The 15413-nt window shown below is 44.3% G+C and overlaps 1 protein-coding gene across 1 annotated transcript; it reads right to left on the bottom strand.

Moving 5' to 3' along the window:
- Positions 1–1133: 1133 nt before the first annotated feature.
- TMEM233 (transmembrane protein 233) lies at positions 1134–15365 on the bottom strand. Its single transcript, XM_033075866.1, has 3 exons — positions 15165–15365; positions 8421–8555; positions 1134–2943 (listed from the first exon to the last, which is right to left on the bottom strand). Exons 1-3 carry the CDS (start codon positions 15351–15353, stop codon positions 2932–2934), a joined length of 336 nt encoding a protein of 111 aa, XP_032931757.1. The 5' UTR covers positions 15354–15365; the 3' UTR covers positions 1134–2931.
- Positions 15366–15413: the final 48 nt, after the last annotated feature.

Raw genomic sequence — 15413 nt, 5'->3', positions numbered from 1 at the left:
GGAGGCATTGGTTGGTGCCTTCAGTGTGCGAGGACACTGTGTCCAAAAACTGGAAGCCTGAAGCAGCTTTGCAGAAGGAAGACTCTGTTCATGCACCCAGGACACAGATGTTGAGTTGAAATACATTTTGCTGCTTCCCACCTCCCTCTGTTTCATCAAATAACATCATTCAGCACATATATAACAGGGGGTTTTTCCTACCAAAAAAAGAGTAGTTCCAATGCAGAATAATGGCCCGAATCCAAATCTAGAGGTGGGACAATGAAGAACAGGTAATTTCCAGAGCCTGTCAGAGATAATGAAATTTGTACACATGCCCCTCAAAATATGGAGCAGGCACAAATTGCTCGGTCAGACACCTACATTCCGCCTTCCACACCCACTGCTGGCACTAGGGCCTTGCTGATTTGGGCACTGAAATGTCCTTTAGGCTCCCTGTGTTTGCTGCTTGCTCTGGGATGTCTCTGTCACACCTACAGCAGCACTGTGTGCTTCTACAGGGACCATACCCCTTTCCAGCACACAAGCTGCAATTCCCAAACATGGTTGAAAATTTATGTAAACATAAATAAATGAAGAGGACCAAATACCAGTACATTAGTAAAGCAAAAATAAGATTACCTATGACACAGAAGCACTAAGGACATTAGAGGAATTGCTGCATTTTCTCCTCTCTGTCACATTAAGTGGTTTAATATAAAGCCTTTATTTTTATACCAATCAATAGCACTGTAAGGTACCAACATTTATCTTCAGATGCCCTGAAGGTACAATGGCTCAATTCTCAATTATATTAAGAGTGGGCCTTCAAAGATATTTATGAGGAACAAGATGCAAGTTAGATTTCCAGTATGGTTTTCAAAAGCTTCTGAACAAGTCGTGTGTCTAACTCCTATTGATCTCAACCCTTGTCAGGCAGTTTAAAAAAATACTTCAAGTTGCCTATCCCTATCCTCTGGTGCCCACATAACTCTGGAAACCTCCTTTTGCTGTGATTCACTTTATTCTGAAACTGTCCAAGGGGTTAGAAAAAGGGATATTATTCTTTCCAGTAGAAGAGGCAACAAAACTTAGGAAAGACACTTCCCACATACCAGAATAGACACGAATTAAAAGTAATTTTATTCCACTTGTAAATGACATTTCTATCATATCTGATAATAAGGCAAGCTACTAAAAGTCCCACAAGACATATCAGACCATTAAAATAGTATTCAAAAACCAAAGAGGAGTTCACAAAACAGCCAGTTCTTGGGATCATCAAAATCAGTGGCAAGATTCCCATGTGGACAAATCTGATCAGTGTAAATGTTTAATAAATCAGCTGACTTCACCAGTGCTTGTGAAGTTTAATACTGCAGTAATTAAGGAGAGGTGATGCTTCACTGACTTCAATGAAAAACAGAATTTGGCAGGAAAGGAAGGGGAAAAGCACATTGAAAATATAATATCAAGGCACAAAAAATACATGCTACTTCCAGGCATATGCTTTAACAGGTAAAGGTTGCTGGGAAGATATTTTGTTTTTAATAGGTTGTTGAACTCCTGACAGATGATTCTTCTCTCACCTGCACCTGCAGAACTCCCTGGATTTCTGGGCAGTCGCTCCAGCTCGATGTTGGTGCAGGGAGAGGGAGTGGGAGTTGGCACAGCTCGCTTGAAGATGTGGTAATGAAGCAAACAGAGCAGCAACTGCTGAGGATGCAGCCATGACTTAATGCTCACCAGAGCTTACTCCTTTTAACATGGAATATTTGTGTGACAAAACAATTGTGTTCTGTGAAACAGTTTCCAGCTAATAAAAACAGCTGTCCCATGCTAAATTTCCCCAAGGTATCAAGAAACTGCAGTAATTTAGAGGCAATCAATTCTGAAACCTGAGGCTGCTCGCTGAGTAGTGTCTGAGGATCAGGGAGTGTCTGTAACTAGGCAGAGGTGCAAAAGTCTGTCTGTCCATCTCTAAGTGCAATGATACACAAACCAGTCATAGAGGTGAGAGGATGAACTAAACAAAACATGAACAAAGCAGAACACAATGAAACTACATGCCTTGCTGAAAGCACAAAAAAGGGATGAAGGACATCTGTTTAAAACGAGGATCTTTTGTCAGATAAAAAAAAATAGGAACTTTTTACATATGGGAAGTTTAAAAAGGAAAATAATATGATCAGTGCAAATTTAATGCAGGACTGGAGCTAAGCCAAGGGAGTGCAACAATGAAAGACAACCAAACAAAAGTAAATCGTTAAGAAAAACATGGATGCTATGGAAGAAGAGTCTCTCTTAATAATCAAGTGATTGAAATCGGTCCCAGGTGGTTAAAAATTCAAGGTAAAGTTCTAAAAGCTGAGGATGACAAAAGAAAGCAGCTGCTGAGTCAGAGTGCGCCCACGGCATTATAAAATCACAGAGCAGGATAAAATCACAAACCCATGGGTACAGTTGTGTCATGTTGAGACTATTTTAGAGTAATGAAAAAATCCTTAATGGCCTGATCCAAAATCTGCCAGAAGTAACAGGAGTTCTCCTACTAGCTTCAGTGGGCTGTGCATCAGATCTTACACTGTGCACCATAAACAGTCTGGATACATTGGATTTGTCTGGCTGGGGTCAGCCAGGGAACATCACAGATCCAGCATACATTCCATGGAAATGACAAAGAAAAGGGATTTTTTTTTTAGGGCAAGATCTCATTACACATTAGGGTGAAAGAGAAAATGCTTTTTTATACTGAGATGTCTTATAAATAAATAATTTTGAAAACCTGGTCACGCCATGCTGATTAACTAACTGGGCTATCAGTTCATTCACCAGCAACATGCCTCTGCAGACTTGTAGGGTCAGAGCCAACAGTCTGGAATGGTTTCCATCTCTTCTTTTTCCCCCTCCAGAGGTTTACATGTTGACATCATCCAAGTGCAGTCCTGGTCTTCAGATAGCATGCTGCAAGGAAACAGAAATATGTGTGTTTAAAGGAGGAGAAGACAGAGAGTTTTCCCTGTGAGTTTAAATTATTAATTCTACAGATCTAATGGATACATTATGCCACATTAGTGGCACTTGTTCTCTTAACAAACATCCCTCTAGACTAGCAGCTCAATACAGTTTTGAATCAGAGCTGAGTTTCTAATGGCACTGGTCATCTGTCAATCCAAACTGAATTTTTAAACTGGGTTACCTGAATCAATGTAAATTAGAGCCTTTCATTGCCAGGAAATGGGCTCTTATTTGACAAAGATTCATGAGATCAACAGCATCTCTGCTTCCTTGGAGTGGTACATACAACAGTCAGACAAGAACAACACTCCAGCAGTGGAGAACTTGGTAAATCCAACAGTAATACAACATGCTTAAAAAAGGACAGGAAACCTGTCCTGTGCATCTGCACTGGGAGAGGAAGGATCTGAGGAGTTCCCTCAAATTCTTGTGTAGGGGACAGCTCTCAGACAATACCCATGGATGCCCTGACCTACCCCTGGATTCTGAGTTCTGCTGGGCTCTCCTCCATCAGGCAGCTACGTTTGATCAGCTCCTCAAGGAGGGATCTAGGACCCGAGGCACTGCACAGTAAATCCATCCTGCAGTCAGCATTACTGCCTTTGCTGATTGTCTCTGGGATGCTACTGATGGCTCCACTGGGCAGAATCCATGGTGGAACATCTCCTCTGTGCACAGACAAAACAACTGGACCAGGATTTTTCATGTGGTTTGCTAAGGAAGTCAGACTGATGTAACCACATTGTCTGTGCACCTGCACACTGCTCAGTCCCCCAGCTGAGGGAACACTTTGAGAGACAGGTAGAGCTCCTATGTTCTCACAAATCCAGTAAAACAAGGTAAGGCTTGAGGAAATAATCAGTATGTGCCCTCACCAATAGAAGGGCAGCAGTGTGAGCTCCCTGGCTGGGTGGACACCGAGAATTAAAGAACAGGACTGCCCTGACTTCAGGCTTGGAGCTCTATCTTTTACTGGCAGGTCAATCCCCGACTTGTTTATTTTTATGGTAAGGTGCAGAGAACAGGATGGCCAATGTGAAGATCTGGAGTAATCCCTGTCCTCGTGCTGCTCTTCAGCCTATTCTGTCTCTGAAAGGCAGTCACTGAGTGAAATGTCTGCAAAGGCTTCCCAGAGCCTCAGGAACAGGATGGCAGGGATATTAAAAATAATCTCGCACTCCTTTTCCTACTGAATAATTATTTCTAAGTCAGTGAGGAAACTGTGCATGTACATCTGTCCCTGGTGCACAGTCTGAACACTTACTCCTTTTCCTTCTACCTGGAATTACCAATGCTGCATTACTGCACATGTGCTTGATTTAAAACCCTTCTGATTCTGAGCAGTGCAAGCTGGTGCTTTCCTCAAAGCTGGTGCTTTCCTCACAGCCTGGCTGGCTTTGTGTTCCTTGGAAGCCATGCTGACAGGTGGCATTTCTGTGGCTTCCCTGGGGCTAAATTCTAAATCAAGTGAGATTAAAGTTGGGGTCAGAAGTTCAGACTCCTCTACGAAAGCATTAAAATATTGTAGTGGTTTGCATAAAATTCCAGTCACAGCGTTTTGGCTACCCTTCCTCAGAGCAGAACTGTTGCTGCCTCAGTCTACTGAAGTTTTTACTTCTCTCTAACACCTCTCACTCATCCTCCACATTTCTGCTTGGCTCACTACTGCTTGCAGAAATCCACAAGAGAGGAGCACAGAAGACTTGGGCTGTACATGAAATGCCTTGTGGCTCAGCTGGGTGGCAAAACTCATGTGAGCTCTAGTTCAGCCCTGAACAGCATTGTGAAGTGTCACTCAGACACCAGAGATTGCCTGCAAATATGTGCTGTGAGGAGCTGAATATTCTTCTGAACTACTCACATGGCAGCATGACATGTTTAGATCCAGTTCAGAAAAGGGTTTGGGATACTTAGGATCTCCTTCATTTCTGTAAGGAGGATCCAGCCCAGGCTTTTGTTTCCCTAAACCCTGCCAGCAGAACTCAAATGGAATCTGAGGGTGTCTTGTATCAGCAAAACCCAAAACAAAACAGAATTTGGAATCTGCTTCTGAAAACCAGATTGTAAATGACTAGAGAGCCCTCACTGACTGACAAAATTACCACCTTTTGCTGAACAAAATGCTTAGGGGTGGGAAGGGTGACTCCAAGTCTGTGCAAGCCTGGGGAAGGTTGCTGAGAGGAGCACAAGAACAGTGGCACTGGGAGGGTGCAAACAGGGCATGGCACACACAGGCTGTGGCACACAGCTCCAGGTCAGCTGTGTCCCCTCAGGGAAGGCAAACACATCCCATTTCTCTCTGCAGCTCTTGATGGACAACATGCCTGAGGCACACATGCAGGGCCAGACTGTGGTGACACAAATACCAGCTGAAGTGACATCTGAGCAAGCCCTGGAAATGTAAATCAGCGCTCAGGACTGGCAAGGCAGGGCGCAGGGGAAGCTGTCAGGAGAGGGTAAAAGCAAATGGGGAAGAGTAAGAATAAATTTGGCCCGGTGTGGAATGAGGCACAGCCCTGATTTCACAGACAGCACAGCTCTGCACTCAGAGCCCTCAGCACGATGAGGGACATGACTTCACACTGATCAGGACACACAGCTTTTATTGCTGGGCTGTCAGCTCCAGTGATGACTTCCCCTTGCCCACACTTAGGGGCACGACTGCAGAACATAGATGGTTCCCAAGTGTTGGGTGGGCCTGTTCCAGGATATAAATATGTACCACTACATATCTTAATATATGTTTGCTAAAGATAACATGCCAGTGTTGGAGACAAATGAGGCTCTCTGAGACAGCAGGAGAAGCCCTGAGCTGACTTAGCTCCGAGTAAATCTTCAAAAGGAGAAGTCAAGGCTGTTTCTTCCCTGCAGACGTAGGTGTTGGCTGCTGTTATTCCTGTGCTACTGCTGCTCTGTGACTGAACAAACCAAGGAAGGCACACGAGGACACTTGGAAATAGGGGTTTTCTGAAAATTGAAAGGGTCTTCCTCTTCCCAAGTCTGCTACTGTTACTGGGGGTACATTGGGGAGTGTTATTGGTGGTATAAAATCATTGTTTGCTCAAAGAAGGAGCTTCCTGCTCTTCCTCCCTCTGCAGCTTCTACCATTTCTACCCTCAACACACCTGACTCGATATTTTTCTCCTGGCTGAGGCTTGTGGAGTAATTTTGAACGAGGCTTCAGAGCCAGCTGAGCTGACTCAAGTTCCTGTACCAAGAAGAAAAGTTGTGTAACAATTGATAGAGATTCCCCCCTGCCAGCCTGCCTTGGATGTCTCACTTTTGTTGCTTCCCAGAGGCTGGATGTTGTAGAAGAGTTCTCAGTACACTTTGCATCTTTGATACTGGCAGCAGTATCTCCCACAGGTAATTTGCAGTTATCCTTTGAAGGCCAAAAGAAGCCACAAGGGATATCAGCAGGAAAAAGTAGGTACTGTGGAATCTGATTAATTTCAAGTAGATAAAGCACACAGGAATCAATCTTGGAAGGGTCAAGCTTTTCATACATATTGCTGAAATCGAACTTTCAGGAAAAATGCATGTGTAGGTCATGGAAACATTAAATCTGTGCTTAATGGTAATCAAATAAATCTGCCATATTATTGTATCAAAGCTATTTTGTGCTACCTGACTAATATTGAAACATATATTAAAATTAGAATAGAATTAATTTACAATCACTTCAGCTCAGCAAAGTGGCTGTCAGTAAATAACCATAAGAAAGGCACAAAGGGGTGTGAGATCACTGAATGGAGTGTGCAAAGCCATTCACAGCAGTGGCACTGAGTGTCAGACTAAGACAGTTTAGTATAAAGTAAAAACCTCCAGGAGTGAGGCAACAGAGGGGACCCAGGTGAGCATGGAGAGTGGAAAGATCAGCTGGGTGCTTCTGTTCACTCATTTTCACATCAAAAGATCTTTGTTGCCATCAAACCCTTTCTTAGAAGCAAAGGCTTTTTGGAAGGTGATGAGAGAAGGAGAAGGGGAGCAGTAACGAGGCTGGAAAGGCAGAGAGCAGAGTGAATCCAGTAAACCCTGACTCCTCACAAAAGTCATGGTGCCATTTGGCCAAGAAACCTCTATGGAAATTATGGAAATTAATATCTCAGCTGTGTGCTGAGGGTTCCCAGGCACCTGGCTGCTTCACCCAACAGAGTTCTCTCTTTTAAAAAAACACCCAGAACCAAAACCAATTTTAAAAGTCCTCAAACAAAAGTAAAGCTGTATTATAGTGGTTTACTGCTGCCTGGTCACTGTGAATGCTTCAGGCCAGTGCTGTCAGCCACTCCTCACACTGCCCTTCTCTCCCCTACTTTGAGAAAAGTAACTGAGCTGCTCTCCTTGCCTCAGAAATGATGAGTAAGGTGGTGGAGGCGAACAGCAGAATTTACTGCTGCTGTCAGTTACAAAACTTGGCACCCCCAGCCTGAAGGGACTTGGGTTTATATCTGTGAGCACTGAACGAGCTGAGCACAAGCTGAACCAAGACTCATGCTTGCAAAATGCACATAAAATTCATGAATGCACAGGATGCTTCAGAGTCTGTGACACCATCTAATAATATCCCACAGAGCTGGACCCCATGTCCAGTAACTTCCCTGCAGCTCAGTATGTTGTACTTCAAATTTTGTATGAAAATGTTCAACCAGTTACTGCATTCCACTCCCTGGAGATGTCTTCATTTCAGTGGTAAATGGGGTGTTCCCTGTTTATAGTTTATGCTTTCAGTGCACTGAAAGGCCCTCCAACCAAACCAGCCAATAACAAATTCATTTAAATTGGTTATTTTAATGGGAAGCACACAGTATTGTGGAGAAAAGAACATATTGTTACACACCCTTAAGAAAGATTATCAATACCCTCAATTGCTTTTATCCTCTTTTCCAATAATCCACCTGGGTAACCCCTGTGTTACAGAGATTCATTTGTTGAGCTTTGTTTCTATTATTGCAGGTGAGGGAAGGCAGGACAACAACACAGCACGGAGAGTGAAGGGCCTTACCCCACTGAGACCCGAGTGAGAATTACATTTGTGGTCACTGTTTCACTGTCAAACAGCAGAAGAGCAATTGACTGTTGGCTCCTCCTTGCAGAATTAAAAGATCAGCTGGCCAGACTGTGAGACTGAAAATTAGCACCTGGGGACTCTGTTACCTGGAATTTAAAGATCTCAGGTCGCTTGGTCAGAAAGATGGTGAAGCTGAGGAGGAGAAAAACCAAAAAGCAACTGGCCAAAATGGGAAAAACATATTGGAGCTGCAAGAGTTTCTAGAAAACCCCCTGCTGCTAAGACAGAATCACTTGTGTTTAACCACAGACAACAGATGAAATTGAAAATATGAAAAAATGCTTTTGGAAAGCATCCATGCATCCCCAAATAGATAAGGAGAGGCAGTGCTGCTGTGCTGAGAGCCCTTGCTCACCGTAGTGAAGTGAACCACGCAGTAGATGCCGATGATGACGAGGCCGATGATGATGGAGGCCACGGCCACCCAGAGCGCGTTGCGACCCAGCCTCTTGGAGCCTTCTATGTCCCCTTGGTTGTAACTGTTCAGAGCCTGCAGAGGGGAAACAGGGAATCACAGCTCTTCCTTCCAAACAGAAACCTGCTGGCAAAGCAGCGTGGCAGCTCTGAACCCACAGAGCTGATCAATGCCCAGGCAAGCAGGGAGTCCAGTTTTCTGTGCCGCTCATTTGCAGTACCTTTCATTGAAGCTACAGCCCTTTTTTTTTTTTTTTTTTCCAGTGGTGAGGCTTTGTTCATATGATACACACCAGCATAAAAGCTGTCAAACCAACATCCACCCACTTGCATAAACCAGTGGCTTTTATCTTTGGAAATAATTTTAGGGTATATGGGAATTGTTAGTTGGCCACTTCACTAGCAGTGAGATATATTCTTATACTTTCTAGGACTATAAACATTAAAAAGAGCATAAACAGGCTGCAGTTTTAGAGAAATCTCAACAAACCTTTAAAAAACTTACTAATTACGTACTTATTTTTCCATTATTTTCCTTTCCCAAACAAAATTTGAAGAATTAATAGGTAGTTTGCTAGTGGTGGGAAAAATACAAACCAAAGAAATATAGGTCATCTGAACAAAACATCTGAGTGCCATCCTCATGGGCTAGAAGCTGTGTTCCTTTGCATTTCTGGAAGACACTGATAATTATTATCATATCCATCCTGAGGTGTGCATTAGATATCCCCATATTATCTCCAGAGACTCGAGTTTCTCTCTACCCACCAAGGCTTAGCAGATGCTTTACATTCATTACATGCTCAGATTGCAACGTGTGATAGGACCACTCTGACCTTCTAGGCTTTTGTGAGATATACTGTAAGAGTTTCTGAATTAATTTTTGGTTTAACCAAACCATTTTTAAAGGAAAAGATTCAGTGAAACATGCAGAGGTACTGTAGTACATGAGTCTAAACACAGTTCATAGTGATTTTTTCCCTAGAATGAGATGCTATCAAAGCATTAAAAAGGGCATCATTCCTGAGAATTCATTTGTAAAATCATGAGAGTGTGAGTTCATAACACCGAGTCCAGATTTCTTGATCAGATTGCACTACTGAACTCAGAATACTTCCTCAGGGAACCAGATTAGTCATAACATGGTTTTTAGTATTTCAGGAGGTATCAGTGAAATGGGAAAAGCAGGGGAGAGATACTGGGACCTGATCAAATTAACTGTTCTCTGGACTAAAGAATTCAGATTGTCTCTAGAAAACGACTGCATGAGCTACCACCAAGTGCTATAACGAGAGTGCTTCAGTTATAAATCACTTTTTGCAGCAAACACAGAACAACAGAGTGAAGAGCTGAGCCTGTGGAGAGCAGGAAAGGGATGAAGTTCAGAGCACACCAAGCATTGCTGTAGAGCCATTTCCCAAGCAGGAGAGCAATGAGGGGCATGATGTGCGTGCTGTGTCAATTAGTGAGCACGCAGAGCTAATGGGCTGGTTGCACTCGTGGTGTCAGCACTGCAGGAGCATCAGCCCAGCCCAGACAGTCCCAAAGCAACACAGCCTGCATTCCTAGAATTGCATCTCAAGGATAAGTGCAGGTACTTATTCTCTGGAGTCTACAAAGGCTGAGATGGTGATGCACTCATGTCCTTAAAGAGAGCACTGATACATTTCTTCCCTTCCTGGAAGCCCACATGCCTAAACATTTCTCTGGTTTATGTCCCCAAAGAATATCACTAATACCTCTGCTCTGCTGTCAGATTTCATTGAGGCTGGAAAGCACATAATGGGGAAAGAGGCAGAGATGGAAATGAGAGATGGACACGAGCACATGGTCAGACAGGACAGGGCCAGCCCAGACCCTGGCACAGTCCCCTCACCTAAACCACTCCGCTGTCCCCAGCAGTCCTGGCTGCACAAGAGCTTTCTCAAAGTACATTTGGGAAGGTCTTTAAAAGGATTATGAAGAGAAACACAGCTCAGCTTGGCCTTGAGCCTCCTGTCTGCCAACAACCACCAATGCCACTGTGGCTGCAGGGAGAAACACAGAGAAGCACCACAGACACCCTGGGCCTGGACTTTGTGCTCCCCTCTTATCAAAGATTCCTCTTGCATGGCACCTACAGAGGGGTTCTGCAGACACCACCAACTCAGCTCCCCAGGCTTGTGGTCTCAAAAGTGAGGCCGAGTTATGAGCAAGACCTGACAGCACCAGCTTGCAGTTCTGGGCCATTTTACTAATGTGTTTAGGAAGTCTGGAAAATGTCCATGTGATTTCTGCAGGTACTGCATAAATAATTCACCCTGCAAACTTTAATAAATAATGTCATTTTAATACAAATCCACGATGAAGAGGAGGAAAACAACATTATTGATAAAGAATAGGATTTGGGAGAGACAGGAAGGAGACTGAAGTTTCTCTATGAAGAGGTTTAAATTAAATGAAATAACTTAGAAAGCATTCAATAAAAAATAAGAGGTTTGAGGGAGTGGTTGGGGTCTGATGCAAAGCTTTTTGAAATTCATTACTTCCATCTGCTTCAAAGGGCTCCTGGTGAAGCTTCCAGTTTTCAACATTAGACAGAGATAACATTGGCTGTTAAAGCCTTAACTGTTACATCTATTTATTTCCAAGGGCTGGGCAATATATTGAGAACACAGCATCTGTATGAGGCATTTGGTCTGTCCAACTTTTAAAACAAATTTCAGCCCTTTTCAACCTAACACTATATGATCTCTCAGGTTTCTGCTACCTCATTTGCCATGAAGTCATAATGTAAATTAAAGCCACAGTTCTGCAGTTGTTTATTTACTTGAGTAATCTCAGTGACTTCACCAGGTTCACACACATCTATTTATAAAACATTCTCAGTTCAACAATAAAGTGACTTGACCTCATGTGAACAGAAATGTGCTGAATTAGCTATAAAATATTAATCCATTTTTATTTGTATTTTCTGTTCCACACTCCCAGAGCACTGATCATGGCAAAACCAGAAAGAACACTGAGTTGCTCCAGAAATCTTCCTTTACATTCCCTTCTGGACAGACCAGACTGAGGTTCTGATTAGCATTTTCTAGGCTCTATAAGCCAGGCTGGGTGAACCTTATTTGGCTGTGCCTGGAAAGGAGAACACTCTCTGGTTCAGACCTAAGGAAGAACGAGAGCTGCTGACTCAGGGTGACTCCTCACTCTAGGAACAGCTCACAGGGAAACACAAAGAAGAGACTTGGGGAGCAATTCAGAACAAGCAGCTGCTGAGCAGGACATGTCAAAGGGGAGTTTGCTCTGCACAGTGTTGCAGAGGGAAAACAAAAACCTACCAGTTTGTAAAGGCAAGGCAATACAAAAATGCCTTAACAGCAGCTGCTGAGCTCTGTTGTTTAATATTCCTGAATATTAAATATGTTGTTTAATATTCCTGAATATTAAATATGTTGTTTAATACTCCTGGACTGAGTACAGGCTGTCCCACATGGTGTTAGATATCCTACAAGCTACCTAACAAGGGATGTATAAATAATAAACTCACAAATAAACTTTCTAACTACAGAAACAGTTGTCACTCTGCTGGTCACTGAGCTGGCCACAGCCAACACACTGCACATGGCTTGTTAGGATCCCAGTTAGAAGAGGGGGCTCCCTGAGAAAGCAAGGTCTATCTTTTCCTGTCCTCACAGCTTCCACCACCCTCTAATTTGTTACTCTGCTTAGTGAAACCCGTATAAAGACAAGGCATCTGAATCCAACAGCAACAAATGCAGACAAAGAACTTGTTACTATCAGAGGCAGATGAGCCGAGATTGTCACAGCTTGACCACATATGTTGTTTGAAGCTTGGAAATTATTTAACAAAAATGTGTCAACAGAAAGAGGGAGTTTGGAGCAAAAATCAGTGAGAAATAGCTTTGGAGAGACTATTTGGAGGTTGTTACAAATGTGAGGCCCTATGGAATTACAGGACTAGTCTGACATAGAGATCTTTGAAATAAAGACAGCTGAAGAGGGGGTACTGAGAAAGGCCAACAAAACGTGTTTAATTATCAGCCCTCAGTGCTGGCATTGAAAACATCCAATTCATTTCCCAGAGATATTCCACAGCCTCCCTCTAGCTCTGATCCCATGAGCCAGACACAGCCAGGTCCCAGACACAGCTGGCAGCTCACTGAGAGCTCTTTGGGCTCATCACTAGGAGCCCAAGAGCTCAGTGACACAGTGCCCACCCCCAGCCCCACACCAGAGAAATTTCCTGTGCCACAGAAGCCTCCTGACCCGACACCTGTCCCCAGACTCTTGCCCCTGATGCCTGTGGTCACACCTGTATGAGAAAGAACAGAGGCATCCCTGGGGCTGAGTGTGCTGATGGCACAGCTGCTCACAGTGATCCAGCTGCTGGAAGCAACAGGGAGCAGAACTGATGGCTGGGGCTGCAGGAGGGTGTTGAGAACAGTGATCCTACAGCCAGGAGTCCTGGGGAAAACAGAACTCCATTTGCCAAAAATGCCCAGCAATGCTGACTCCTGAGAGTGGCCAATGGCTCGCTGGAGAGGGGCTGTTGCAATGCCAAATGGCAACTCAGTGATGCCATTAATTTCCTTTCTACCAGCTCTCCTCTGAGCCCTGCCACGAGAATCACAGGTAAGGAACAGGGAAAGGTTATTATTGCAATAAGGAGAACTTGCGAAAGGTTTATTCCAAAAATAAAGTAAAGGAGGTAAGGTCTGTAACGGTGAGGTTTGAGCCTGAAAAGGTGAGAAAGAAGTGAGGAAACCAGCGCTGGAGTTGTAAATGGGGCAGCACAAGAGACAGAAGAGACCGAAGACAAATCTGTCATTTATTTTGGGGGTGTGTTAGAGCCCAGACTCTACTTTTAGAGTGAAAACATGCTCTGAATTTAGAACAGTTAAGGAGGACATGACACAGGTACACAGGGTGCTGAACCCTGCCCCCTCTAGAAGCCAACAGGACTTTTCCTTTCAGGCCCATTTTAAGAAGTGGAAATTTGTAGAGAAACCACTTGTAGGGGTCTTTAAATCTCAAGATCTCAGCTAAGCTCTGCAAACTGTAAAGGTGTATTCTGTAAGAAAAGAAAATAACCCACTGTTGTATGTCAGTGTTAACCCTTAGCAACTCCAGCTGAGGAAGGGAGGGAGGATGCAGATCACAGCAGAAGTGGAAATAAAAGCAGCACAGGCTAAAATGCAGAACCTGCAGCTGAGGATAATGCAGCAGTTACAGGTGGCAGCTTGGAAAGGCAGGGGGCCAGGCTGTGGAAAAGAAGTTGAGTGTGTTATTTTTATAGAAGAGGAGAGGTTTCAGGTAGGGTGCTGTTGGAACAGAAGCTATTCCCAGACAGGGGAGGTTATTGGTCTGGTTTTTGTTTCCCCCTGTAAGGGAGTGGGCAGCTGAAAGCTGTTCAGCACTCAGGAAGTTCTCTTCCCACCCTGGTTCCTTCATGTCCCCTGCTAGCAGTCACTGATGCCTGACTCCAGAAGCCTGCATGAACTTCTACCAGGCTGTGGGCGGAGATTTCTCCATATGGGCTGCAAAAATCTTTAGAGGCCAAATTCTGTCCTTGACAGTTAACTTCTGTACAGCCCCAGCACGCTGATGAAAGCAGTGTCACAATGAACAGACGCTCCCAGCCCCAGATCATCAGCTCCCATTACTTTATATAGCACCCTCAGGGTCCATGGACAGAAAGGATGCTGAGTACCAGCAGAAACAAATCTTCCCAAAATAAGGAAAAGAGCATTGTATAGTTAACAACAAAGAAAATAAACACAGAAGGGGAAGGAAAAAAAAAGACAGCTAATACTTAAAAAAAAATACTAAAAAACTTGAACTATGGCTTTGAAATAGTAGTTTTCAAACTACTACTTTCACTATTTCACTTCAGCAATGTGATTTCTCATCAATCTTTACTCACCACACTTTACAAGAGTGTGTTTTGGGGTATTTTAGACATAGTTAGTTATTCATATACCTAATTGCAAAAATAAAAATAACTACATTTTTACTTACCTTCTCAGCTTGGCTGTCAGAGAAAAGGATGAAAATACACAACATGTTTTAAACCTTTTTCAGCTCCTAAACAACAGAAATGCATTGCAGTGTTACTGATAACACTGATCATTTATATGCCTAGAAAACTCTGGCTCTGACTCTGCAACTTTTAACTCGGAGAAGATTCCGTTCCAGCAATGCTTTGGAAGTTAAGGGGATTGCTGGGTTATTAAGGACAATGTGTATCAATTACAGATTGTAGGAGTAAGGCGGTTCTCTCAGTGTGTTTGATACTCAATTTACACGGGCAACTGCCAACAACCTACAGTCATTATCGTATTATTCTAATAAATAGTATCAAAGAGCCTGTTTACTGGGGAAAAAGCCACTCTTATTATATTTGATTAGTTAAAGCAGAAACCAAATCTGATTTCTGTTCTCCTGCTGACACTTCCACACACTGTGTCCAGTTCAGCGTGCGACTTAGTGGATGTCGCAAACCCCATTACCTGGAATAAACCTGCCATCCGACAGTGAAAACTTGTTGGAAACTGCCTTTCCCTGCGCGTTTTCCAGCGGGGCTGGGACAGCTGGGGGGACCCGCGGTGCTGATGCTCCGGGGGTGCAGCCTCGCCCGGTGCCCGCAGCTGCCGGACGCCCCGGTCCCGGCGGCGCTACTCACCATGACGGCGAACACGAAGGCGACGATGTTGACGGGATAGGCGGGACAGAAGCAGGCGAGGATGCTGAGGAGCAGGTAGCCCTTGGGCCGCGGCTGCGGCGGCCCGTCGGGCAGCTCATCCTCGATGTTGGTCTCGGGGCTGTTGTCCAGAGCCCGCTTGATGTCGGCGCCGGCGGGGAGCGCGGACATGGGGCTGCGAGCGGCGGGCGGGCGGCGGAGAGCGCGGCGGGCGGGCGGGACCGAGCGCGC

The sequence above is a fragment of the Catharus ustulatus genome, chromosome 18 (genome assembly GCF_009819885.2).
Source record: "Catharus ustulatus isolate bCatUst1 chromosome 18, bCatUst1.pri.v2, whole genome shotgun sequence".
NCBI classification, from domain to species: domain Eukaryota; kingdom Metazoa; phylum Chordata; class Aves; order Passeriformes; family Turdidae; genus Catharus; species Catharus ustulatus.
This window is presented reverse-complemented; position numbering and strand designations above follow the sequence as displayed.

Excerpts from the sequence above, each read along its gene's own strand:
- TMEM233 (XM_033075866.1), bottom strand. The coding sequence starts at position 15,353 with ATGTCCGCGCTCCCCGCCGGCGCCGACATCAAGCGGGCTCTGGACAAC. Across the intron at positions 8,556-15,164 it reads CCTTCGTGTTCGCCGTCATG|GCTCTGAACAGTTACAACCA; the intron begins GTGAGTAGCGCC and ends TCCCCTCTGCAG.